This window comes from Pseudonaja textilis, chromosome 1, assembly GCF_049901715.1.
Source record: "Pseudonaja textilis isolate UNSWEBS1 chromosome 1, rPseTex1.2, whole genome shotgun sequence".
Lineage (NCBI taxonomy): Eukaryota > Metazoa > Chordata > Lepidosauria > Squamata > Elapidae > Pseudonaja > Pseudonaja textilis.
The window spans coordinates 263,078,115-263,105,337 of record NC_141990.1 but is presented as its reverse complement, the minus strand read 5'-3'; the positions used below and the strand labels follow the sequence as shown (position 1 = coordinate 263,105,337).

At 39.4% G+C, this 27,223-nt stretch overlaps 1 protein-coding gene across 7 annotated transcripts in view; it reads right to left on the bottom strand.

The window, feature by feature from the left end:
• DGKZ (diacylglycerol kinase zeta) overlaps positions 1 to 27,223 on the bottom strand; it is a 156,720-nt gene that overhangs the window by 110,641 nt on the left and 18,856 nt on the right. For 2 of the 7 annotated variants that reach the window (XM_026707668.2, XM_087921434.1), the window contains exon 1: positions 8,191 to 8,747. The exons of 1 other annotated variant lie outside the window; for it this stretch is intronic. In XM_026707668.2, the coding sequence (XP_026563453.1) occupies positions 8,191 to 8,390 (200 nt within the window). In that variant the 5' untranslated portion in view covers positions 8,391 to 8,747. Of the gene's footprint in view, positions 1 to 8,190; positions 8,748 to 17,366; positions 18,004 to 27,223 lie in introns of those variants that run through there. 4 more of the 7 variants (XM_087921436.1, XM_087921435.1, XM_087921438.1 and 1 more) reach the window with 4 other exon arrangements.

The following is a 27,223-nucleotide window of genomic DNA, read 5'->3' as shown; positions in this document are numbered from 1 at the left end:
CGATACGTCACGTGATGCTGCCATGACAACGTGAGTTTGACATCCCTGGTCTAGAACCACAAACAGCAAAGGTCCTTTCACTATCTTTGCTTAAGCTACATTTATAATAAAACAATTCAAATCAATGGCACAGTCATAAGAATTAATTTAACACTTGTTAATTCCAATAGGGCCTCCAAGGAATTTAATCTGAATTCCAAAAGCAAATTTGCTGTAAGAAATTTATTAAATACACAAATGGAACATAGTGCAGCATATACTAACGAATTTCTGATATGGATCATGTTATTAACATTTACAACAGTTTCTTATTTTGGAACTCTTTAGATAGCAAACCAAGTGGGAGGACTGGCATCTCTTCTCTCTCACACATCCTGTTCTCTTTGTCTCACCAGAGAGCTGAACTCATCTTTTGCAGAGTTTGAAATTAGACTGAAGATCACAAGGGACTCACCCCTACATTAAAAAATCTTAATTGATCAATTGCATTTTAATCAAATAAATCTTCTGAGAATCATATATAACTTGCTGAAACTAATTACTTCACACTTGCCTGATTTATTAACAGCAAATGTTCACTTTATAAAAATAAATTAAAATAAAATGCAATAGTATCTGAAAAGTTTCTGAAAAGGCTCCAATATTTATAAGGACATTATATCCAGCATAGCATTCTATTGGAAGCAACGTTTCAAGAGAAGGAAGTGATGAATGTTGACTCCCACTGTATAGATTGGGGAAACATAAACAGAAACCATTGGCTTCCATTTTCTAGCTCAGATCCTGACAAAGAGTCACAAAGTAGGTTGGAATGACTTTAATTTTCCTTCAATTCAAGAGATCAAAATGAAATAAAAGAGCAAATGTGTGCTGCTCTGAATGCAGCTTGTGCTTCTCCGAGTTACTATCAGGGTATGAAAATTAATAATTATCCTGACAAGTAAATAGCTCCTCAAAGGGGGAGGGAGGGAGGGGAGAGATGATGCATATAACTCTTAGTAAATTTACAGTAATGCAGAAAAAAAAAAAGCCAGTTTGGTGTCTTGGTTAGGGCACCAAATCAAGGAAACCATGAGTTCCTCTCACATCCCACATAAATTTAGGTGTGAGGCCCCTTCTCACCAAATTTAGTTGTTAATAAGTTCATTAGACAGCAACAGGCAGATAGTACAATAGGTCTGGATGAAGTTTCAGAAAGGTTATTCTAAAGGAAAATGGGAAATAAAGAGGCCAAACCATCTTTCTTCTAAGACCAAAGAGACATTTCAAACACAAGGCCAAAAACAAAAAAGCCACGTGGTATAATGCAAGAGTAAATCTTCCAAATGCAGTTTTTAATAGATCCTGGCAACATTTTATTCATTCGAGTTGGGGATGCACCACACGTAATCTTTCCTAGGAATAAAATATAACAAGATTGAATCAACCACAGCTGTTTGATTAAAGAATCACTATTCCTTCGCTACAGGTAATGGCAATAGCAATAGCAGTTAGACTTATGTACCGCTTTACAGCCCTCCCTAAGCAGTTTACAGAGTCAGCATATTGCCCCAACAATTCAGGTCCTCATTTTACCCACCTTGGAAGGATGGAAGGCTGAGTCAACCTTGAGCCTGGTGAGATTTGAACTGCCAAATTGCAGGGAGCCGGCAGGCGGCAGAAATAGCCTGCAGTACTGCACTCTAATCCTTATTACGCTTTTTTCTACTAAATATTTTATGAGCTTTAATCATACAATCATATAATCTAGAGCAATACAGAATAAAGGCAATGAGCACATGTACTCTTTCCGAACATCACACATACACCCACATCTTTCACAAGCACCTTTGGATTTTTTAGGGCCTACTATATATGTAACCAAGGGAACTCTAGCGCCAATGAAAAAGCAAATTAACCAAATACCACAATCCACTGAAGACTCCTTGCCTCAGCCGCCCACAAATATATTTATACCACTGCATTTTTAATGTTTTCATATGTCACAATGGCAAGTTCACCACAGCCTTCCTTTAAATATCTGCTAATACGGTTACATATTGAAGTTGGCCAATAGCCATCATGACTTTTATTCAAGCCCAGTCATTTGCCATAATATATCACTGACAGGATAATCAGATACCAGGGCACTGTTTTCTGGGTTCTAATTACATCCCTCAAGGCTGAAATTACAGCTCACTTCTAATCTAAAGCAATCGCTTCCCACACTGTGGTCTTCCGTCAGTATAGTGAAATGGTACTGAAATTAAAGCAGCTACACCACAATGATCTTAGAATACCTTAGGTTTGCTTTCCATGTGCGCTGCCAGAAACATCCTAGCTCAGGGATAGGGAATCTTGGCTCTTTTATCACTTATGGACTTCAACTCCCAGAATTCCTGAGTGAGCCATAAAAGGTTCCCCATCCCTGGCCTATGTCTTATATTTGTATATTAAACAGTCCGATTCAAGTCAAAAATTGATTTCCCCCACAACTGAAAAACCAGTAGGCCAGGGATGGGGAACCTTTTATGGCTCACTCAGGAATTCTGGGAGTTGAAGTCCATAAGTGATAAAAGAGCCACGTTTCCCTACTCCTGTCCTAGCTGAATGCTACTTCCTGAAGAATTTTAAGATGGATTGAATTTTGCAACTGTTAATAAACAGAAAATACATTCGCCTCCACAGTATCTGCTGGAATGAATACATAGGTTCTTTTTTACATGAATGCAAGATAGGAAAGTGTAAGATGAAAAGGATAGTCACAGGAAACAATACCCATCTCTTCATTAGGGTATCCCTTCTCCTATCCTTACCTAAAAGGCCAAAAAGATAAAAGATTTTGTCTTTACTGGTTGATTAGCCATAATCTTTTTCACCTAGAATTCTTGTTTTTCCACATTTCTTTCAAGCCATTTACACGCTTATTTTGTATTCTCACTTTGTCATCTATGCAGATGAAGTGAGAAACAAAAGTGTTGTCTCCAAATTCATAGTGGATAAGAGAGCTACATATGAATCTGGTTTGTCCATTTTGAGATGCTGAAATACTGTATCTCCAGTCTTCAGTCCACTGTTTTGTCACCACCTGAGGTGTCAGGGTGTAAAGCATGAATCCTCTTTCCAGTCCTTTGGGCTAACACCATCCCAAAAGTTTGCAATCCACAGTCCTGAGCTTTCCAAATAGCCTATCTCAGCTGCAGAAATGTATATCAAGGGGAACAGAAGTGACCTTGGGATCAGTCTCACAATCCTAGTCGTTGTGAAATAGAATGTGCACAAAAATCCTCCAAGGCCTGAAAATTTTGCTTCTATTGTGAGATTGAAGGATAAAACCAGAGAGAAATGATTAAAACAGCCTGTTCCACATTTGTCTTAACCCCCGGTTTATCAGATATATTTGCAGGCCATCTTTTAAAGAACCTACAAAGGATTTCCACAATATCTTAGGATAAGAGCATTTCTCATATTCTTTTAGGACAATTTGTTATAGCTGTTGCTTTAACATCCCTTTGGTCACATGATCAAAATTCAGGCACTTGGCAGTCCACCCACACCTGTGACCACAATCTTCCTACCTGCCTGTCTATCCCTGTCTTTTTGGCCACCCTGTACTAAGCTCCCGTCAATCCAAACTGCGGTGAGGCCTTCTCATGAGGCTTTGGAAGGCTTCAAACTTTAGCCGGAAGCATGCATGGTTTAGATAAGGGCACATGTGGCCTGAGGAAAAAAGTCTAGGATGACCAACTTCATGAAGGACCATGCTGGGCATGCCTTGTCAGCAATGGGTGGAAAACAATGGCAAAGCTTTGGGACAGGGCTGGTAAGGCGAAAAGAGATGACAGAATGCAGAATGACCAGAAGGGCAAAGATGGGATTGAGAAGGGGAGAGACACAGAAGAGTGGGAGGAATTGAAGAGGAAGCAGCCCCTTACCTTACCAAAGTTCAAGACTGGGAACAGAGAATGGTTTGGATTGGGGTGGGCCAAGATGGGAATGGCTTGGATCTGGATGGACCCTCATCTAACAACTAGGTGGGATTACAGTTTACAGTTGCATTGCTCACCAATGGAAATTCCAGTCCCAATTGTTAACCAAGGTCTACTTGTGTTTAGTTCATGTAGTATTAATTGGGGGAATACTCATTAGATACCTTTGTAATAGCTGGTTATTGCAGAGTATGGCAGGGTGAGGATGGGAGAAAGGACAACCTATAATTCTGTTACATACCGTATTTATCGGCGTATAACACGCAAGGGGGAAAAAGTGCGTGTTATACGCCGATAAATACGGTAATCATCCTCCTAAGAAGCAAAAGGAAGAGTTTTTCCTGTATGAATGAAGTAACATATTTGGTTAATAGACAGAACAGCGAGACAAAAATTGATTACTAACTGATTCTGGCAACAGTTCTGCATCTATTCACATCCTAACTCTTACATACTGTTCACATATTCTCCTATCTTTTATTAATAGGTGGAACATTAAGGCAAGAATAAGCCATCTGCTCCTAGAAATAGTTGGGTGTGGCTACAGGCTATAGACTTTGGTGTGAATGTGGCATGCAAGGGATATATCCAAGATGGATATCCAAACCCTTAATTCAGCTACAGAAAACAGCAACCTTCCACTCCAATTTCTTCACTTTTACACTAAACGAAAACTAATGTTTTCTGTTCCATTTAATACAAATTGTAACAGTCTTCAATATCAAAGTTCTCTTTATCAAGTACCAGCTTTCTCAAATAAGGAAGCATAATTGGCTTTAAACCTTGGCACAATTCAAACTTTAGGAACAGAAGACCTAATTAGCCTTGTGCTAATTATACCAGAAAGGATCATAAAGGAAAAAATTCTCTGTTTATTATCTTAACAGGCAATACTCCTAACTAGGACATACAGGCTGTAATGTGAACACCAGAACAGTGCCAGTCCCAGTCAGAAATGATTCATCAAGGTCTCTTTTTGAATCTGAGTCAATACGGGTGATCTGGTTATTATTCTCAGTCCCTATAAGACTAGCAAATCAATTGTTGGGATAGGAAGGGAAAGTATCTTTAAGAATTGGTGATGGGAAATGAAAGACCTGTTAGGATGTTAAATTCTCCTAACTATTCTCCACCAATCCATCAGCACAGAACTGGTTCTACTAGATTTGACAAGTTATGCTTACTATGTTTCTCAGGTCATCTACTTACACTGAATTTATGCTATGCTAGAAAAAAATGCATTATATTCTTTACCCACCCAATTGCCTAATCCTCAATCCATTTCTACAAGTAAAGCTATTTCCTAAATTTACTAAATGGACTCTGGATGAGAATGAAGAGTGAGCTCAGGGGCAGATGAACCAGATTCACACCCTCAGAGTGTTTCTAAAGTTTAGACTAAGCAAGTTTTGTAACAGTATTTAATACAAAAATAGCTGTTTATCCTTGTCACATATTTCTATTTGAGTAGAAATGCCTTTAGCATAAGCCAAAGAATCAAGTCTGCCATGCCTTGCCTATTTTAAAAATGACATTCTCTCTTTTTTTAAAAAAAAATATGACTGGAACAAATAGCACCTAGCTAGGTTTGAACAATTGATTACCTAGTAAAGCTCTCAGAAATTACAAAACATTGTCTTCTTTTGGAAGAGAGAACTGTAATTCATGCATCATTTCCTTTTTAAAAGATCACTGGTGGGAGAACTAGCATCACATTCTACCCACCTGAGATCTACTTATCTCTCCATCCTTGTACTTTTACAGTATCGTAAATTGACCGTTGGAAACAATGTGAGCCCTTATTTCTCTTCTATCTAGTGCCGATTTATTTTGCACAAATGTGCCCTTAATTGGAGTCATACTGGGCAAGGAAAATGCTATAAACGTGTACACATATGCATGCCTCTAATTTACACGCACAAGAAAGGACAAGGACAATTTGAGTGAGTTCAGTCCAGATCTTCACTTCTAACAGAGACAGAAAAACTTTCCTGCCCATACTCTTCTGTTAAGGCTTTGAGGCTAGGATGTTAAGTGAGCCCTGTTAGCTAATTTATTTAGTTCCAGTCTCTGGATTGGAAATGAAATTATTTTTAGACACCCTGTACATTACCTAGGTTTGGAATTGTAGATGGAAGCTCTAAACGTAATGCCAAATGAGAGTGGGGACCTATTTTTGCCAAATGAAAGAGTGGGGAATTCTAAAAGAGTGGGGACCAAGTTGTAACGCCAGCTCCTCCACATTTTCATGCTTCTGTTGCTGTGTGTTATGTCAGGCCTGAATAAAAACTTGGTAACTTTTTAAAAATAAGCTGCTGCCACCACCCCAAAATACACACTGTGAAGCACCTCCAAGCCTTGCTGCCACTCTCAGTTCTAATGCTGGTCTCTTCCCCTCAACAAATTGTGCAGGCCTTGTGTATGTGTCACATAAATACATTCTTGTACCCTTCTCATTGGCTTTGCTTGAATTTTATATTAGTTCCCATCTGTATATTCTGTCCTAAAAAGCTTGGCTCACTTTCTTAATCAATCTAGCCCATATGTGTTCTGAGTTCACCAAATGTTCTAAGCTTCAGGAGTCCCCTTCTGTAAAACGGAAAGCCATTTCCTACTATGACTTCTTCCATAATTCCATATATATATGCGCTGCATGATAGAATATGCAAATTAATTATATTATATAAATTATAACAATAATCACAATATAAACTTTGGCTACACACATTTCCATTACATTAAGTACTGGTTCTTTATATAAATAAAAAATGTCATTTCCATAACATTTGGATTAGTGCAGCTGTTCTTTCATAAAACTTATTTTCATGTTCAACTATCAATGTACTTGTCAGTATTTGCAAAAAATGCTATCAATGAAAGAGTGCTTTAGTTCATTTATATAATTATTGTAACTAACAAACCACAATGTTTTGGTTTTTAAAAAATTCAAAACGCTGCCACTACTGGCCGAAAAGCCCCAAAAAATAAACTTTATTTATTTTGATCCAAGACCAAGATAATATTTCAAACTGAAGAATTATGAATTCCCTCAAACATTAGAATCTCTCTGTATAAAGCAAAGTAATATTAATATTAAATGCCACACATAAAATTAAATGTGTGGCACAGAACTCCAAGAAGCTACCATAAGATTACATACCAAATGTCTGATTGCCGGCAAGGTGGTTATAATGTTGAAAGGTATGCAACAGCCTAGTCAAAGGACAGCACAAACAAAATGCAAAAACCTCAGTAATATATCTGGACACTGCTATATTTCCTTGTGCTACAGAGAGAAACAGACACACACCTAATTCACCCTTTCCTAATTAAGCACTACATTTCGCTCTAGAATTTGTTCTTTGTTATTGGATTATTCAGTCATCTCCAATTTATATTTTCCACGATGAATGTAAATGATGGGAATTGCTGATCAATCCATCAGAGGGCCCTCAGGTTGGGGGACTCTATAATCTGTATTTATAAACAGATCTTAATTCAACAATAAATTGGGTAAAGAGGAAGATGAGTAAATAGGGTATGGGAAAGGAGAGGTAGATCCCGAATCCCACTGAAAGCTATTAACTAATTACAAAAACACCCACCCCATATTCCTACCAAAAGAAAAACAGCATTATTTGTTGAGATCAGAAACTCAGTCCAATGAAACCAAAAGAAATGGGAGGGGGAGGAGGAAAAGGAAGAATGACATTCTCATCACTACAGCTGACAATCAGAATTTTACATTCCTGAATGACACAGGATTAGGGTTTTTTGTTTGTCTGTTTTTACACCAAAGATAAAAGTGCTCTTTCTCTCAAGCTGAACCTATTACCTTATTTACCCGACTAGTGATAGCTATTAATTACATTCAAAAACATAGCACAAACAAAAATCCCTATTTCATATCTCACTAAGTATAAGCGTGTGTCTGTATGCGAGTTTCGGGGTACATCGAAGTAATCCATGCCTTGTCAGTTGAGCTTCACCTGCCTCAGATTGGAAACACCAGCACATCACAACAACCGGTACCCCCCACTACTCAAAGACAGTAAGTTTTGCACAACAGAGCCACAAACTAGCCAAACCATTTTATTCCACCACCTGAACATATTTTTGTGATTTGGTGTGTGGGGAAGAAGCATGCGTGAGTGCGCCACGATCCCTCCTATCCCATTACTCTTTCAAACGCGCACACTTCAAAACCGTGGGTCTCGCTCACCTGCGCCCAAAGATCTTGAGCCCAAACCTCTTTTTGCTGTGCCTTCGTCCCAGCGTGGAGACCTTGTCCAGCTCCGGACACACGGACGTCTCCGAACTAGCGGTGGACGGCGAACTGGAGCCAACGGAGGAGGCGGCGGCGGCGGCAGCAGCGGCGCCCCCGCCATTCGAGCCCTTTTCGATGACCTCGTGCAGCTCCATAACCCCGCTGGTCGTGCTTCTCTCCCTCACCTGCTCGGGAGAGGTCCGGTCATATCCGCGGGGCGAGTAGCCAGCGATTAAGCCCCGGAGACAGGGTCGAGCTCTCGCTCGAGCGCAGCACTCATTGCTCTGCCAAGGCAGGCGGGCGGAAGAAGGGAAAGTGCTGCCCTCGCTCCTTCTGTCAGGGGCTTATCCGGGACGCCTCCCCTCAAAGCAGCCGCAGAAATGAGAGTGCCAAGGACGAGCGTATCCCCGAGACGGGTGGTGCATGCTCAGCTTCCAGCTACTTGATCCCCAGCGCGCCTCGCCGAGAAATTAGAGCCGTGCAGGAAGTCTCAATACAAAGCAAGGTAAAGCGCTTAAGGACCCCAGATAGCTGCCCGGGAAGCTGCCTCCTTGTTGCTCTAAGGGGAAAAAGGCGGGCTAGTGGCTCCATCTGCCGCTTCCTCGAACGCGTTGCAATACTTGGGCCCGGCCGCCTTCGTTGCAACCGTTGGCGACCAGATAAATTAGAGCCACACAAGACAGGACAGAGAGAAGTGGAGCACTAGCTCCAGTTCTCCAGACTTGTCTTGAGAGGCTTAGGAGCGAATTTACAGCAAGGGTTGGAAGAGTTGCTGAGCAAGCATAACCGTGACAGGTAGCCAATTCCTATCCCGCATCTATTGCTTTGGTGCTGTCCTAAATTATGGTGTGCCATTCTGATAGGCAAGGAGGTAGCATGCTTCTACTGCTGCCCTCCTATAAAGTGTGGAGGAACAATCCGTTGTGGCAAAGCGAAGGGATTGGGGATCTGGATGACTTCGGGTTATCTGGCTTCCATAAACTGGCTTGTCTGTCTTTCCGCCCATCTTCCAAGTTCAAACAAGATGAAGTGCAGTGAAATGGGAAGATGCCATAGCAAGAATAGGTCTAGAGAAGCAGGGCACTCTGTGCCATAATTTTGCAACTAGAGTAGGAGAACAGGCACCCGCTAGCTTCTTGAAATAAGAAATAGTCTGGTAACACCTTTTCAAACTAGTACACATTATTACAGTGAAAGGCAATGAGCTTCATCAAATGCATTGGAGCGACTAGACTGATGTAGGAGTTAATTTGAGATGGAAATGGGGGGAAAACTAAAATTGTTAGTCTGAAAAGGTGGCTACCAGACTCCTTGTTTTTGATGATTATAGATTAACATGGCTTTTGTTCTGTAGTCACTAGCTGCTGAGTAACAATTCTTTTACGTGTAAGTAATAACCAAGAAATGCCAGTTCAACATCCTTCTTGAGCTGTTACATTTTGCAGTACAGATATATTTTTAAATACTGTTAAATGGATCGGCATTAAACACAGACACCATTCTTCCTTGAATGAAAGAATAGAGACCTGTCCCACTCTCTTTGCCCTTACCGGAAGAGAGAGAAGCTGGTATCAAAAAGAGAGAACCAGAGGAAGCACAGATATGAAAGGAACTCCGGAAATATAGTGCTAATGGAACGTGCAAACAAAAAGAGAGAAATAATTGCAACAGAGGATAGGTGATAACCACAAAAGAAGGGTGCGCCCATATTTCTCAACACACCTTGGATCATATCTACATGTAACATGTACAAATATAATAGATAGCAAATGAAATATGTTTTACACATCCTGAATCAGTGTTAGAATTAGGGCATTGGAGAATACTTTTACATTAATATAGTTTATAAGTTATAGCTGAGAAGGTGAGATAAGACCGACTTTGTGGAATAATTGGTATTGTTAAAGCTGATTGTGCCATTGTTAGAGGAGCACACAGTCTATATCACAGGAAAGGAAGCTCATTTTGAGTGTCTGAAGACCAATGCTGACAGATTAGAGGTATAAACCTCTAATCTGGTCACTGCAACAGGGTACATTAAATGGATTTGTCATATAGTGGGAGTGGATGCCTGTCTGTTGAATAATTTTTCCTGATTACATGGTACAGTCCGGTTTCTACATTTCCCACCAAGTAGAATGCTGAAGATGGTCTGCTATAGCAGAGAATCACCGCCTGAAGAAAACAAATAAAAGGAAACTAAAAAGGAATTCTGTAACCACATAGCTTTTCAAAAACATCTAGATATTATGTAAATGTAGATGCATTCTCAGCATATCAAGCAATATGACCTGAAATTACAACACCCTCTCGAAGAAGTTATTTTAAGATTCCACAGCCAGAATCAGATGTTTTAAAGTACAACATTATGTAATTCTTAACACTACTATGCAATATGTCATTGACATACTCTAAATTTCAGAATGAACATATAGATTCCAGACAGAAATCCTTGATAGGGATTTTGTTTATCAACATACTTTCATTCTGGGTATTCTACTTTTCCAAAATAGATTAAACAAAATCTCATACTGTAATCCAGATTTCTCAGCAAGAATGCTTTCTTAATGACCAACCAGGGTATCAGAGATTTTCTTTTTTTTAAAAAATAACACTTGAGCTGGATAGTAGCATTAGGAGTGTGCAGCTTGGAAACAGATGTAACTGCAGTAATGGGTCACAGGTACTTCATTTAAGCTTTTACAACCTCTTCCAAATCATTGCACGGTCCTATAGAATAAGTTTAAAACTCACCAGATTGTTTTGAGTAAGTTGTCCCCTTAGTTATTTTGATTTATTTTACTATTATTTCTGCAAAGCTTAAGAATCTTGATCTAATTGTGTTGGTATTTCCCTCTGGGTTTTGTTTGTTTGTTTAGAAATTTATTTCACTTTTTTTTCATATACAGGTAGTCCTTGACTTATGATCACAGTTGAGCCCAACATTTCTGTTGCTAAGTGAGATGTTTGTTAAGTGAATTTTGCCCCATTTTATGACCTTTCTTGCCACAATGATAAATGAATCACTGCAGTTTTTAAGTTAGTAATATGCTTAAATGAATCTGGATTCCCCATTGACTTTGCTTGTCAGGAGGTCGCAAAAGGGGATCACATGACTCCAGGACACTGCAACCGTCATAAATATGAGTCAGTTGCCCAGCATCTGAATTTTGTTTATATGACCATGGGGATGTGGCAATGGTCGTAAGTGTTGAAAAATTGTCATAAGTGACTTATTTCAATGGCGTTGTAACTTTGAACAATCACTAAATGAACTGTTGTAAGTTGAGGACTATCTGCACAACTCAACATGGCAAACCTACCTAATACTCCTTTCTCTTCCTATTTTCCTCACAACAACCATCTTGTGAGGTGAGTTGCCCTGAGGGAAAATGGCTGCCCCAAGTCACTCAACTGGTTTTTCATGCCTAAGGTGGGACTAGAATTCAGTCTGCTTTCTAGGCCAGCACCGTAACCACTACACCAAACTGCTGCTAATTGGTTGAGGCCTCACTTTTAGATCCATTTTTGCAGGGCCTTATCAGTTGATTTTAATATTTGAAGAATGTTTGTTTCAATTGCTTTAATCAATAGGTCAGTGGAAAGAACAATTATAATACAGTAGAACTGAGGACTAATTTCCCTATTCCTGCAGTGTAATGACTCCTGATAATAATGAGAAAGGAATACATGTTGTTTATAATGTTCTGCTGTTATCATTTTTTGCTTTATTATATTTTAGAATACCATTATTTTGGTTATCCGCTCCAGTAAGGACTAATAAGTGTTCATTACACATAGTCTGCCAAGGCAGTTCTCTTTTTAAACATAACTCTTCCATCTCAATTGATAATTATATCAATGCTTCCAGATTACTTGAAAAATTTGGTCAGACCAATGTGTTCAAGGTAATCCTGATGGTCATACAAGAAAAAAAAACAATGCTCTTTTAACCTAACCAAGGTCATTCTGTAGGCTTTGAAACATGAATCATTTATAACTGCTTCTAGATTTTTGATTGCGTGCAAGATAATAGTTATGGCTGAATTATTGGCAAAATGCCGTCCACAAATAGCATAGAGAATATTAAAAAGCATAAAGCAATGGTCTGACTTGATATAAGGCAGATCTTTACCTCTTTTTACATCTCTAAAGCTGACAATCAGCAGGAATATCTTCAGTAACCAGTTCTTTCTCTGGGTTATGAAGGCTGAGCCTGATTAGTATTTAGATCAGGGGTGTCAAACTCGCATCATCAAGGCAGTGTCACAACATTTTTTCCCTTCGCTAAACTGGGTGTGGGCAGCATGTGACAACTTAGGTGATAGACAATCGGGGAATTCCATGTCTAGATTTAGGCTAAAATGGGAAGTAAAAAACAAAGGTGAAGAGAATAGAATTGCACTTTTGTTCTATTGACAAAAATAGCATGAATATTAAGATAATAACCAGGAGTCATTTTGAGGGCATCTTTATCTTTTATTATTGGACTTACATCTTTTCAAATTACGATTCACAAAGAATGAGTGGATATTACTTTCCAAAAGGCCCTCATCTCAATCTGATAAAATTGGAAGGAACAAATCTCTACAATCTACTCTCCTGAAAAATGTCCATGTTGGGAAATCAGTGTAAGAGTACAGATACCACATCTGTGATACTTTGTCTTAGTGGAATACAAAGTGAAGAATCTTGCTGTTTTCTGCAAACAATCATTGGCTATCAAGCCGAACAAGCAGTTATAAATAAGATACAAAATAGTGAACGTTTCTGCCATCTAGTGGGGAAAGTATAAGTTTACTAAAATAAGAAATATGCTGCATACCATATTATATTTTAAAAATTCCCCAAATTTTATCTAAAATTTAGATAAGTGTGAGCATTACCTTACATTACATTTCAGCAGCCATTAATAACTGGCGAAGCCGTATCACCCATTTTTACCTTTCTATGATTTTGAAAACGTATCAGGCTAATCAGTGAACTGTAAGTACTGTAAGCTGCTTGAGAGATTGCAAGACATGTGAGATGTCTCACTGCACAATAGAGTGCCACTTCCCTGTATCAATATTCAGTTGGACCTACCCTATATATCTATAGTGTAGTTGTGAAAAGAATGTGGTCGATTTAGGAGAATAGAACACAATGTTTCTCACCAGACTACTGTACAAACATTCATGGCTGGCACCAGCTTCAGATTATGATTAAAAAAAAACCCTCTAATTCTGACTTCAAGTATAAAGGTAGCCCTCAACTTAAGATCATAATTGAGCCTGGCAATTACTGTCATAAGTTGTGATAATTGTAAAGTGGGCTTGTAAACAGTGTGGACCTGTTTTACAACTTTTTGCAGCAGTCATTAGGGGAACATGGCGGTTGTAAAGCAATTGCCATGGTTATTAAACAAATGCCATGAACATTAAGTGAACACGATGGTCATTAAGCAAACCGGCTGTTCACTATGAGCTTTTTTTTCCTGGAAACCACAAGTAGACGCTGGTTTCTGGCAAAAACATTGTAAGTTACTGTCATCGAACCATTGGATACTGCAAATGGCCATAAATGTGGGCTAGTTGATAAAGCACCCAAAATGTGGTCACATGATGGGACAGCCATCAGAACTTTGGAATTGGATTTTAGGTACTTTTTGGGGGAGTGGGTTGTAATTTCAAATGCTTGCTAAGCTATCAGATGTGCTGTAAGTCAAGGATAGCCTATCCTCTGCCTCTAAAACGAGAACATTACAAAATCTTCTTGTCAAACCCTTAGGCACCCCAAAGACAAATACTCCAAATGTATTTACCCAGGACAAAACATTGCACCTAAAGTGATGAGTAAAGTACAAAATCTTCCTATGCCTCCTTCATATGTCATTGTTTCTTGGGAATAGAGTGGTTCGATTCACACATTGTGCTAATCATTAACAGTGGATAAAAAAACCCCATACTAGCTAGGAACATACAATGTGCTAAGTCAGAACCAAGCAAACCATATGATGGCTTAGGGCTTCTATTCTGTTATTACTATCTAACTATAATATTTCCTCCACAACGTATTAAGTTTCCCACATAGGCAAATATATATAGGTGAACTATCTATCAGAAAATACCACACACCTTTTCCTAATCATTGGTGATGTTGACTGAGCATTCATGACTGCAGTATCATAATCTAAATGTTATAATGCATAAATTATTGCCATATTTAAATAAATTCTGCAACAACATCCAAAGGGGAAGTATGTTCACGGCCAAAGTGGTCTCTTACTTCCTCCATAAAGGAAAGGCTAGATAATAAGCAAAATAAGAGCACTCAGAAACATCATGTACTCTATTCTTAGTCATTCACAACTGCAGAAAGTAAGGAAATTACCATGATAGAAAGATGCAACTTAAGCAAAAGGGATTGAAACATTTTTTTAAAAGAAGTAATATTTGGAAGTAACTCTGGCAGATATTTCCCTGATTCACTGGAATATAAGAAAGAGGAGAAGGGAGCAGAACCAGACTTGCAAGATTCTGTTATTGAAATAATAACCAATTTCAATAACAGTAGTTTTAGTTTTCCAGTGAAGTTGATTTCCTGGTCTGAACCACCTAGTGGTGGTTCAGCTCTGAACACCTGTATTTGTGCTGCTAATCATCCCCTCATGATCAAAGGCTGCTTCCCCAGGGCACTCATCCTATTTCTTGTTTCACTGAAGCCATAATAGTATACCATGTGGATATACAAAAAGTAGTCCTTGACTTACAACTATTTGTTTACTGACCGTTTGAAGTTACAATGGCACTAGAAAAAAAATGACTTTTGACCATTTTTCATACCTACAGCATCCCCTTGGTTGTGTGATCAAAATTAGGGTGCTTGGCAATTGTATGTATTTATGACAATTGCAGTAACCTGAGTTCATGTGATTACCTCTTGTGACAAGCAAAATCACCCAGATTCACTTAACAAACCATGTTACTAACATAACAACTGCAGATATTCACTTAACTGTGGCAAGAAAGGCTATAAAATGGGGCAAAACTCACTCAACGAATGTCTTATTTAGCAATGGAAATGTTGGTTTCATTGGTCATAAGTTTGAGGACTACCTGTATAGAATATCATTTAAAAAATGAATGTTTTTCAGCCATCTAATGATGAACTGGATTTTGCAGTCCTTTTCAAGAACATCTTGTCCCACCCACAAGGGTAATTCCCATTATCACGGCCTTCTAAAAGGCCGTGAGAATAAAACCTGACTGTTTCAGATCTTTGGGACTTGAGTTGCATAGATTTCCTGGTGCCAGAAATGATGCAATGTTTTTTCTATGATTAATTGAAATTGTCAACTGTCATTACATTTGTTTTATTGCATACTATTGTTACTGCTGCATTAGCTTTTATTCACCACTTAGAGTCAGTTGACTTGAAGTGGTCTAGCAACTCATTCATTCAATAAGGTATGTTGAGAATTAGATTTGAAGGCAGGTTCATAAGGGGGACACCTGAAGGAGGAAGAACAAGAAGGTATACTAGAGCAGCAAAGCTGGCCGAGGAATTCTGGGAGTTGAAGTCCACAAGTCTTAAAGTTGCCAAGGTTGGAGACCCCTGTACTAAAGTACAGTTAGACAAATTATCAGGAAGAAACTGTTATGTGAACCACTGGGAATAAATAAGCTAAAGGGACTTATTGGCCCTTGCAGAAATTAATCTCTGGTGATTGATTCAAATACTCTTACATGTATCTTCTTAATCTCCTTAAAAAAGAGCAGCAACAAAGAGGAAGTTCCAGAAGAAAAAGCTTTCCTTCATATTTCATTTAGTGTGATCACCTAATGTCAGAATGAGAAAATGCGTCTCCTGAGGAGAAATTTGCAAAGTTATTTGAATATGCTGTTTTATAACGGCTCTTGGCCTACAATATACTAAGATACTTAATATCCTTGGAAAATGCAACATCAAACTGTAAAAATCCAATCAAATTAGAATTAGGGCTGAGTTAATGTCTTGTATATTACTTTGTAGTTTACCTAACAGTGGATTTATCTCTATTTAAATATTTACACAGATGTTTAAAATATGAATGAAATATTGAATGAAAACTACAGCCTGATATTACTGAAAAAACTGCTTTGTTTTCTCTTACTAAACTTTGCCTTTTAAATCCTAAAATGTTTCATTAGGCTCAGCTAAATGACTTATTGTACTTATATTTGCCCAGACTGTCTAGGATACTCTCAAAGCCCTTCACTAATTCATCACTATTTTTTGAAAATAACTTCCTTTAAAAAAAAAATGTGTCATTTGCACGGACACTCAAGACTTTACATTTAGCCATATTCAGTGGATCAGGGGAAGCGTTGAGTGCGAAAAACCACAGCACAGTATCAAAACAGACATGTTAAGAGACATGGACTCTCCGTTGGACTCCAGCACTGTGTCTTGGTCTGTGGTTTTCAAAACTGCAAAGCTACACGCACATCCCTTTGTCCTCTTATTCAACACCCCCACTATCTGCACTCTCCAAGAGAGGTTGACTTCACCTAGGAAACTCAACACCTGTTCCTTTGGAGATGACAGCAGTTTTGGTAAAGCAAGTGTGTTTGAGAACTGGCTCCTTCCCCTTCCAGCCTTCATTACCAGGCAGAGGACACAAAGAAGGAAATTTGCTTCGTGAGGAAGAAGGCTGGTGTCCATTGTACCATTCTCTACAGATACTGTATAAGGATGTTCTTTTGTTGTATGAGCCTGGAAGGGATCCTTAAGAAGGATAACACTCCGGACCTTCCTGTCTCCCCTCCCTCGGAGAGTTTCTATCTCTTCTCCCAACACTCCCCATCCCACTATGCTTCCATGTGCTAAAGCCCTTCCTGTCTCCAGAGGAACAGATTGCCTGCTTGCCAGCCTGGCCACCCACTCTACGTGTCCCGGTTGAACAGGCCTACCTTCCTACACGCAGCAGGCGAAGGGCCCCAAAGGGAGAGGAAAGGAGAGGGGGGGGGCGGAATATGGCAAGGCAAAGGGCCTTTCTTTCTTACAATAGCAGGATGTAAACAACAGCTCTCTCCCGTGCGAGAGCAGACCAGGGCGTCAGCTCAGACGGCAAAAGGAAACCAGCCGAGGCCATCCCCGCCTAAAAGTACCTGGCAGCGGCGCTTTTCCCTGGGGGGCTCCGCGGGACATCCCAAGACCGATGCCACCACATCTGCCCTCTTCGGGGACAGGCCTTCTTCGGCAGGTCCTCTTCAGAAGGACGAGGCCCCCCGGGTCCCCCTCGCGTTCCTCTTCTTCCCGCCCCCGCGGATGGGCTCCGGAGTCATCGCCAGCCGAGCAGAGCCTCGCCGGCTCCCTGCCATCGGTCCTGCAAGTTCAGGGCAGCGGCTTCGTTCCCACTCTCTCTTCCCCGCCCGGTTCCTCTTTCTGTGAGCTTCCTGAAAGGTAGCAGCTAGTAGTAGCCCAAAAGACAACCGCGGCCCCACGCCGTGCAAAACATAGGCGCGCGCACCATCCCGCACAATTACAGGCCCCCGGAGACTCGGGGAGAAGCCTCTGCACAAGCCCGGGCGAGTGGGAACAAGTTTCCGCCGTTGCGAAGGCTCCGGGATGAGGGAGGCAATCCGCGCCGCAGGACAGTAAAGTCCGGCCCGCCAGAGGCAGCGGGGCAGCCGGGTCCCTCGCCCTCAGCGGGAGGAAGGGCCAGTTGGGAAGAGGGGCTTTGGTTGGCCCTGCCCTCGCGCCACACTCGACCCAAGGGCAGTCTTCTCCAACCTGGCGCCCTCCAAGGCACGGCCAACCCAGAGGTCCCATGATCCACAGTTGGCGGGGCTGGTCATGCTACTTTCCCCCCCCACAATCCCAGCTTTCATCCTGGAGCTCAAGGCGGCTCCTTTTCATTTTCTCCTCAGTCCTAGGCCAACAATTTAAACGATTTCTTATTGGCAAGTCATGCTTTCCTTCTTCTGGGGCAGACCAGACCTCCTTGTTTACACGTGTCTAGTGGCCTAACACTTTTATTTACTTGCCCCGCAGTTTGAATCTATACCTCAAATTGTAGACTTCTTTGCAAAAGTTGCTAAAGGAACAGCGCTTAGCAATTGCAGTGAAAGGTGTGTGGCATTTTAGAGACTAACATGTCCAAATGTTTGCTCTGTGAGCCATTGTCTATGCATACAGTACTATTGAAATTCTCTTTGACGTCAGTTACTGTTTGCCATTACCCCCACCCACCCAAATTCTGCATTACATTTTGTGCATCTCAGCAAAAGAAAGTTTCCCATAAATATCTGAGTTGTAAAGACCTTTTTGTGATAATTAAGGGTGTTTGCTCTCTTAAGCGCATGGAAGGCAGACCTCTTTCTTATTCTACCAATTTTATAAATAGGGAAACTGAATTGGAGAGATGGCCACCTCAAACTCATTCAATAATTGTGGCTGTCTCCCCATCTTCCAATATCAACATCAGCCAAAAACAATAGCCAAAACCAACCCACTCAAATGCTATTATTTTTTCTGAGCTACTGTATATTTTTTAACTTCAGGAGAAGTAACCAACCCACTCAAAATGCTATTATTCCCTCAGAGCTACTGTATATTTTCTAACTTCAGAAAAAAAAAAGAAGTGGAAGAGCTAAAGGACAAAGACATATTTAGCTCTGTATTTTTAAATTAATGCATAACTTTGGGGAAGGGAGAACTGGATGATGATATGCAGAAGCTAAAAAGACATTCACCCTTTATTCACATGATGCCAAACCAATTTTGAGGAAACCTTCACAGTAATACAACATCTACACTGGAGCACTGTAAATATCCTCTGTGCAAATTATTTCTGGAAAATGGCCAGAAAAATTTCAGTGGTTGCAAAATGCAGCGGTTAGAATCCAACTAGGAACTAGTTCTACTTATCACATCAGTTTCACAATATAGTACTTTGGTTAGCTCACAATTTCTTTCTGAATTAGGTGTTACTTGCTCCTTTTTTCTCTTCAAACGCTTTATTCCCCCCAACCACTTTATTAATGTTAGGGACCTGGATATTTGAAAGGTTACTTCACTTAATTAAATTGATGAATAAATAATATGTAGACTGCTTCAGTGGTGGGATTCAAAAAAAAATTTACTGCCAGTTCTGTGGGCCTGGCTTGGTGGGCGTGGTGTTGTTTGGTGGGCGTGGCAGGGGAAGGTTACTGCAAAATACCCATTCCCTCCCCACCCCACTAACTTGCTTTCCAGCTCCGTTCTCCTGTACAGGGCAACAAAAGAAGACCCAGCCAATCAGCTGGGACTTGGGAGGCAGAGAATAGATGGGGGTGGAGCTAGTCAGAGGTGGGATTTGCCAGTTCTCCGAACTACTCACAATTTCAACTACCGGTTCTCCAGAACAGGTCAGAACCTGCTGAATACCACCTCTGGACCTCTTGTACATTTCACTTTTTAGTGCTCAGATGGGCCCTTGTTCTAATATCAGGTTATGGAATTTTTGTCTCCAAACGATTCCTTATTTAGAAGGAGTAATTTATTTCTATGATTTTCTGTTTGTCACAATTGCTACCAGTTGGTTTGGTTTCTGGTTATTTTATGATTTTATGTCTGTTTTGTTGATTTTTATTGCCTTTGGAATATGCCATTCTTTGAGACTTCTGTACTGGACACAAAATTGGGAAATATACATGAAAGTGAAGCTTAAAAGTTTCCACTGACTTTATCTTGCAACCTTCACATAATGAAGATAAATTAATATGTAATAGGTTGTGTGACCCCTATAGAGAGTGCATCTCCAAGATTTCATAGAACATTGGGTATACAGAAGAAAAATAGCATGTGCAGGAATCACGTGATATGCCAAAAATTCCACAAGGAATTGAAAAGCATTCAGGAAAGAGATCAGGAAAAGCACAAGGAGAAGTAATGGGAGGAAAAAATACTTTAGCTGTTTCCAGATAACATAATCCTAATGTCAAACCACAACATTTTATAACCTGCTTGTTCTTTTGGTGGCAATGAGAAAATAATAACAGCTATTTTCATGCCCAGAAAATGTTCAGGCCTTTTACAGCCCTTCTTCAAACTTCATCAGCATAAACAAAATGGTCAGCAATGAATACCTGCTGATAATCAGGCAATCTTTTGAGAAAATGATACTTACTTTTAACTCTGGAATCCCCAGACGGAGGATTCACATATGTAATTCCTGAAATGCTATTGTTTTTTTCTATGTTCCTGGATGTTATATACAAAAGACCCTTGTCAAAATTTCCTGTCAAATGAAACTCCATACCCCCGCAAAAAATAAATTCAAGCTCTTTAGGTTTCTGGTAGGCACAGAGTAGGATATAAAGAAGAAACAGTCTAAAATTTAAAAAATATGTTTTTCTGATCTTTCCACCATAATATACAGCCATCACATCAACAATACCTCAGATACATAAGAGTGAATAATCTGGGTGTTTACTCAAAACTAAATTACAATTATACCAAATCTTCAATTCAAAACCTTCATGGGTATCAGTGGGCAGGATAATGGGCAGTAAATTACAAAATGTAGGTGAAGATGTGATCAGATAAATGAGATGATTTACAGGTAATCCTCAACTTACGACCATAGCGAATCCTGCCCATTATAGTTGCAAGTCATGACAACTGTTAAAGGAGATGCCCATGTGATCAACTCACTTAAGAACCCTCATTTCCCCAATGTGGACAGCCATTAAGCAACCATGTGGATCGTTAAGCATGGGGTATCTCTGGAGTGGAGGAGACCTTGACAGTCCTCAGGTCCACACTGCAGCAGCTGTCCAGCTCTCACATGGCCTGTGGGAGACATGGCACCAGGCAGCCTCTGGAGCTCCAGAGGTCATGTTGGGGAAGGAGAGCCGACCATTCCGCCTCTCAGTCTCCCTATACAGTGGAGGTTGCATGGCTCGGTTCCAGAAGTGGACACCGTTTAGGAAGTGGCCCAAATAAACTCTGGCTGTTCTGAAATGGCATCTGCTTCTGGGATGAAGCTGTACAATTTCCATCGTGTGAGGAGGCTGTGCAGCGAAACAGCTGCTTCCAGGAGAGCTATAGTATTGAAATGGTAAGTGACCAATTGGAGACAGAGGACAGGGAGGAAGGGGTGGGATTCTTGGGCGTGGGAAGCAAGGGCAGAGCTTACAGAGTGCTGCAGCAGTCATAACTTAGGGTACAATTTCTAAGTTCATCCACTTCATTCAGCTATCACAATTTCAAACCATTGCTGAACAAGCAGTCATTAAGTCGTGGACTACCTTTATATACTTGCAGCAGATATATAGCAACCTATATGCCATGATGTCACCATATATGTGCGATTTTTACGGCATCAGCAGTTTTCCAAAGTGATCAGATCCAAACAGTAACTTCTGTAATATTCTGCAATGGCTACTGAAGCACAAGACTGTTTCAGGCTTGGTGTATCATGTCAGTTACATCTAATTATTATTATTTTTAAAACCATTCTGTAGTGCAACAGAATTTGAGATTCTTACTCCTAACTCTCCAGAGAAGTGATAATTACAAAACATCATGGCCGATTTTTAAAAATTTGACATGCTCAAATATTGTTCCTTCTTTCAATTCTATTCAGTGGTCTGTGGTAGTACCCTTGAGAGACAGGAGGGAAAAGCAGCAGCCAAGGCAATGGTCAGATAAGAGACATTTCAGCTCACAGAAGGAAAGGTAGTATGAAAAGCATCTTTCCTAGCTCCCTGGAAATAAAGGCAAGTAGAGAGAGAGGTGCTTTCAGGTTTGCAAGATTATTGTTGTTGTAACCTTACAATTAAGTTAGTGTTAGTATTCACAGTATCGGTTTACTACTTTGAAGGGCTGAGATGTGTGTGTATGTGCGTGAGAAAGAGAAAGAGAGAATGTGTGTGTAAATGGCTCTGTTTGTAAAACATTCTAGTATAAGTTTAAATGGAATTGTGCAATTTGAAGTTTAATGGATTTGGAGAATTCTTTGTATCTTGTAGGAAGCAAACAATCCAATGGGGTTTTTTTTTCTGTACAAACCAAGCCAATATGTGGCTTGTCTGATTGAATATAGCATGTTATATGAGTACAATAATTATGAATAGTTAATCTGATTTAAATGTTCTATGAATCCAGCTGTTTTGTATTAAAAATGGTAAGTCTACCTTGCAACCAAAGCTTTGAACAAATATGTATGTATGTATGTATATGTATATGTATATGTATATGTATGGCATTCAGCTTTGTTCGGGTATTTTCCCACGTCATTGTAGTTGTGCTTTTAAAGTTGTAGCAATGTTTCAGCAGAATCTCATCTGCCATCATCAGGCTTCTGTATAGTGTTCATCAGATGAACACTATACAGAAGCCTGATGATGGCAGATGAGATTCTAGGCAACGTTTCGATGAAGTCTCATTCATCATCTTCAGGCTTCTTTCTTCGGCTCTGTGCTTCTCAGAGTGATGTGAGATTGCAGCTGCTTCTTCCTTTTAACTGCTAGTGGGGTGTGACTTGATTGGGTGGGGGCTTGGCTGTGTTCTGATTCGGTGGGGTGTGTGCTCACTGGTAGGGGTTTGGCTGTGTTCTGATTGGTTGGGGGTTGGCCGTGTTCTGATTGGCTGGAGGCGTGTTCTGTTCAGGTGGGGTGTCACATAAAATGGAAGCTCTTTGGACTTCAAGTCCACCCCACCTGAACAGAACACGCCTCCAGCCAATCAGAACACGGCCAACCCCCAACCAATCAGAACACAGCCAAACCCCTACCAATGAGAACACACCCCACCCAATCAGAACACAGCCAAGCCCCCACCCAATCAAGTCACACCCCACTAGCAGTTAAAGGAAGAAGCAGCTGCAATCTCACATCACTCTGAGAAGCACAGAGCCGGAGACAGAAGCCTGAAGATGATGAATGAGACTTCATCGAAACGTTGCCTAGATACTTCGAATCTTACACAGGAGAAAACCCGAACAACCAAAGATCCACATATATATATATATTTATATATATAAATATAAATATAATTGAGAGCTGGAAATGACTAGCACATATGTGTGAAGGGAACCTTTACTTTTACCTTATAAACAAATCTAACAGCATTACAGCATTGTTCCTAGGTCAGAGGGATGGAGTGCAAGATTCTGTAATTATGGCACTTCGTGCAAATCATTATCCTTGATTAAAAAATAATAAGAGAGTACATATACTCCAAACTAAGCTTCGGATCACTCTAGTGAACCTGAAAAAATGTGTTCTATATATAATGTGACAGTTTTGCTTCTAGTCCAATGCTTTATTTGTAAGACATGTCATTCTTAGACTTCAAGGGAAGTAAAAGTGGACTGAAGGTGTCTCCATAAGAGTGGAACTGAGGACTGCAGTGGAATGGGGAGCTGGGAAATGGATCAGCACCTTGGAATTCCTTTCTAGTATAAGGAGAGGATGCTGATTACCCATAAGTGCTCCATACAACAGCTCTCCACTAGAATACCATAATCTACCATCTCTGATGGATTTTAGACTGCTGTCAGCCAAGAGATCATTATCGTTACCAACGTTGCAGTTCAGAGCCTTTATGGGCATAGGTTCACATGTTTCCTTTCTTAATTTCTTCTGGAAATTTCTTGTTAATGATTTTTTGAATATTAAGAAAGGCAAGTTTTGTTATAGCAGGTTGGTTTCCTTCTATCCTTGACAAAAGAAGTCTAAGAACTTGAAAAAAAAATTTTTTTTTTAAATAAACAGCGAAAGGGTAACTACAACATTGATTTTGAAAAATTATAAATGGATTCAGGAAACAGACAAGCTTAAATAAAGAAAGAGAGACTCATTAATACAGAATGAAATAAAAATATCTGATTTTGGAAGAATGCAAGAATATTTGGAAAAAATGTGCTTAGAAATTACTCTTAAGATTGTCTACTATTGTAAAAATAGATTTAGAGGAGGTTATAGAAGAGGAACAGATTTTATCGAACAAAACAGAGGCTGGGATTGATTTGAATATAAATCTAAAAGTGTATTTTAAAATGTTGCAAAAATGATATGGAAAAAGATGGTACACTGGATTTACAAATGAAGCTGACTGATTTCTATAGAGAACACACAAATAATACATCACAGGACTGATTTGGATAATTTTCTTATTCTGGATTTACAAAAGAGATGTGCTAAACTCATGAAGGACTTTCTGAGAAGAGATAAAGAGAATCATCTTTTGAGGTACTATTTAAAGAGGTTAGAGATCAAGATTCTTAAAGCAAATGGATTACAAAGTTTATTGATTTGATCAATACTAAAATATGTTGTTTCTGGTCTCTCTTAATGGCCTTTTATTTGACTAGGCATAAGGCTTTTAAACACTTGTTTATAGATACTGTAAAATATAGCATATGAGAAAAGATTTTTTTTTGCTGTATTTTTAGATGAAGTGATAAGTTGCTATGTTAACAGTAAAATAAAGGAATAAAAATTGGTTTATTTGATTAAGATGAAAGTATATATGTTATTTCTAGTAACTCTTAATGGACTTTTGCTTATTAAAACTGAATGATGAGGTTTTACAACGTGTTTATTGATAAGAGATAAGATATGTGAAGAGGAAAGCTTTTGTTGAAACATCAAGGAAGGAAATAAATTATTGAAGTTGTTTGTACTTGTCTTATAGAAGGGGAATTCACAAGTGTGTGCGTGCATGAATGTATTCTTTACTATTTTTCTCCATGTCAGTTTTACCAAAAGGCAAACAGAACCATATCAAACTGAAAGTATACGTTGTACATCGAATAAGACATTTTGGACTATCCAGAACCATTCACACAAGCTATATTGATGTGTTGTAGTAATGAGTCAGCTTTAGCATTTCATTTGGGCATAAGATGATTTTAACTATGAAGGAATAAGTTATGATCTCACTCTTTGTATGTATTAAACTGCGTTCTTATAAAGGAATTGAAGGGAAGGATTTTTATCTCTAACTATAACAACCAAAAGTTAAAGACTGTAGCACTCTGAAAGGTTTTGAAGTACTCTGTGTTATCCCAGCAATTACTGATACGGAAACTGCAGCTCTAGGTTTTCCTTAAGAGAGTAGGAAAAGATTGAACATTGAAGCAGCCTGGAAGAACTTTGACTCATGAGACCATGTGGTTATCCACTGTACACGGGGAAGGGATGAATGCAAAATGCCCATGCCTGAATTAACACTGCAAAGATTATTAGAACAGAATGTTTCTGCTTTTATTAAAGGTGACATGTCCCATTTTTGATTTATTAAACAATAATAAAATGATTGTTTATCTGTATTCTGCTAACATTCTTTTTAAAGACTGGATATCAGCCTAAAATATTTGAACTTGGAGACTTGAAGCTGGATCATGTCAACACAGTACTGAAGGCAGGCATCCTAGCAATTATTTTTTGGAGATGCAAGCTATAGGACACTTTGGAGATTTCAGGGTTTTTGTGTAGCCATCATACATAGTGATCATTCCTGAGAAAATAAAATATTTTTTAATCCAGTCCTCTCTCAAGCCATCTTTCAAACATCTTTCAATCTTTCATGTAGGCTTCATGGGATTTGCAAAGAGCCAGGCTGCAGTTTCCTTATTCCAAGTTATATAATGTGACAGTATATATCATAGAATCCAAGTCAGCTAGTCAGTGGTGGGATTCAAAAAATTTTACTACCGAGATTTCCTGTTTGAAGGGCTTCGGCAACAGACAGAAATCCGCGATCGTGTGCAGTTTCTGTCTGGGCTCGCCGCTGGAGCGCCCTGAGCCGGCTGGTTTCAGGCTAAGCCACCCCGTAGAGGTGGTGAAGAGGGGGAAGACTGCCAGCAGGGTTGAGGAGAGCCGCATCTCTCCTCCTCAGCTGGCCATTACTCCCTTTCCTGAAGGCGGTTGCAGTGGTGGTCAGAAATGGCCACCACAAAGAAGAACTCGAACGGAAAAGAACATGCAGGAGGAAGATAAGAAGTGAAAGTTTTGGCTGACCGGGTTTAAATTGTAAAAGCAACAGCCAAGGTACCCTAGAATTTAAACTTACAAAAAATAACATCGCTCCCAAAGAAGAGTCAGAAGCAGTGAAGGAAAGTGAAAAGGGAAAGGTTTGGCTTTTTTTTTTCTTCTCTCTCCTTCCCTATACTGATAACTAAGAGACTTAAATAAGAAATTGGAAAAATCCACTTTGACATCAATAGGCAATTAAGCTGAAAATAAAACAAAATGCCAAAGGGATATAAAGATTTCTGGACATTAAAAACTTTCTTTTTCATAAGCAGGAAGGGAGAGAAAAAGAATAAGGGCAGGATCTGGAAGAGGGAGGAGACTGCCTGGAATTAAAAAGAATCTAAAGTAAAACTTCAACAAGACTTCTAAAAGATACATTTTAACTGAAACTTTGCAACTAAATAGTAACCCCAGGAAGAGAAAATGAAAAAAAGAGCAAAAAAGAAACAGCTTGCATGTATTTGGATTATTTGGTGATCTTTGGATTCTTGGTTATTATATTTGAATGACTAAAATCAATCGGGTGGTTGTTTAAAAATTTATACAATGGCACCACTTCTGGATGAATTGAAAATGGAATTTAAAAAGTACAAAGAAGATGCACAAGAAGGGAAGGGTTCTTTTGGTTTCGTTTTTCAATTCTTAGAAATGGAGATTTGGAACTATGAGAAACAACAAGACTGCAAAACAAGAAGACTGGGACAAAGAAGAAGTCACCTTTAATGAACAAGTAATTCTATGTGGGGAAGAAAAAAGAAAAAGGAAAGGGGGGAAAGAGAATGGAGAATTTAAGACTTAAAAAAACAACCAAAGAAAAGAAAAATAATTTGAAAAATAAGTATAATACTGGAAAGCAACAGAAAAGGGGAATACAGAAAAGAGACATAGAGGTAGAGAGACAAGGGGGTAAAAAGGGGAGAGAGAAGAAGAGAGGGAAGAAAGAAAGGAAAAGAAGTTACAAAGGACCGAAGCAATATATAGAGAAACAGGACCTATTT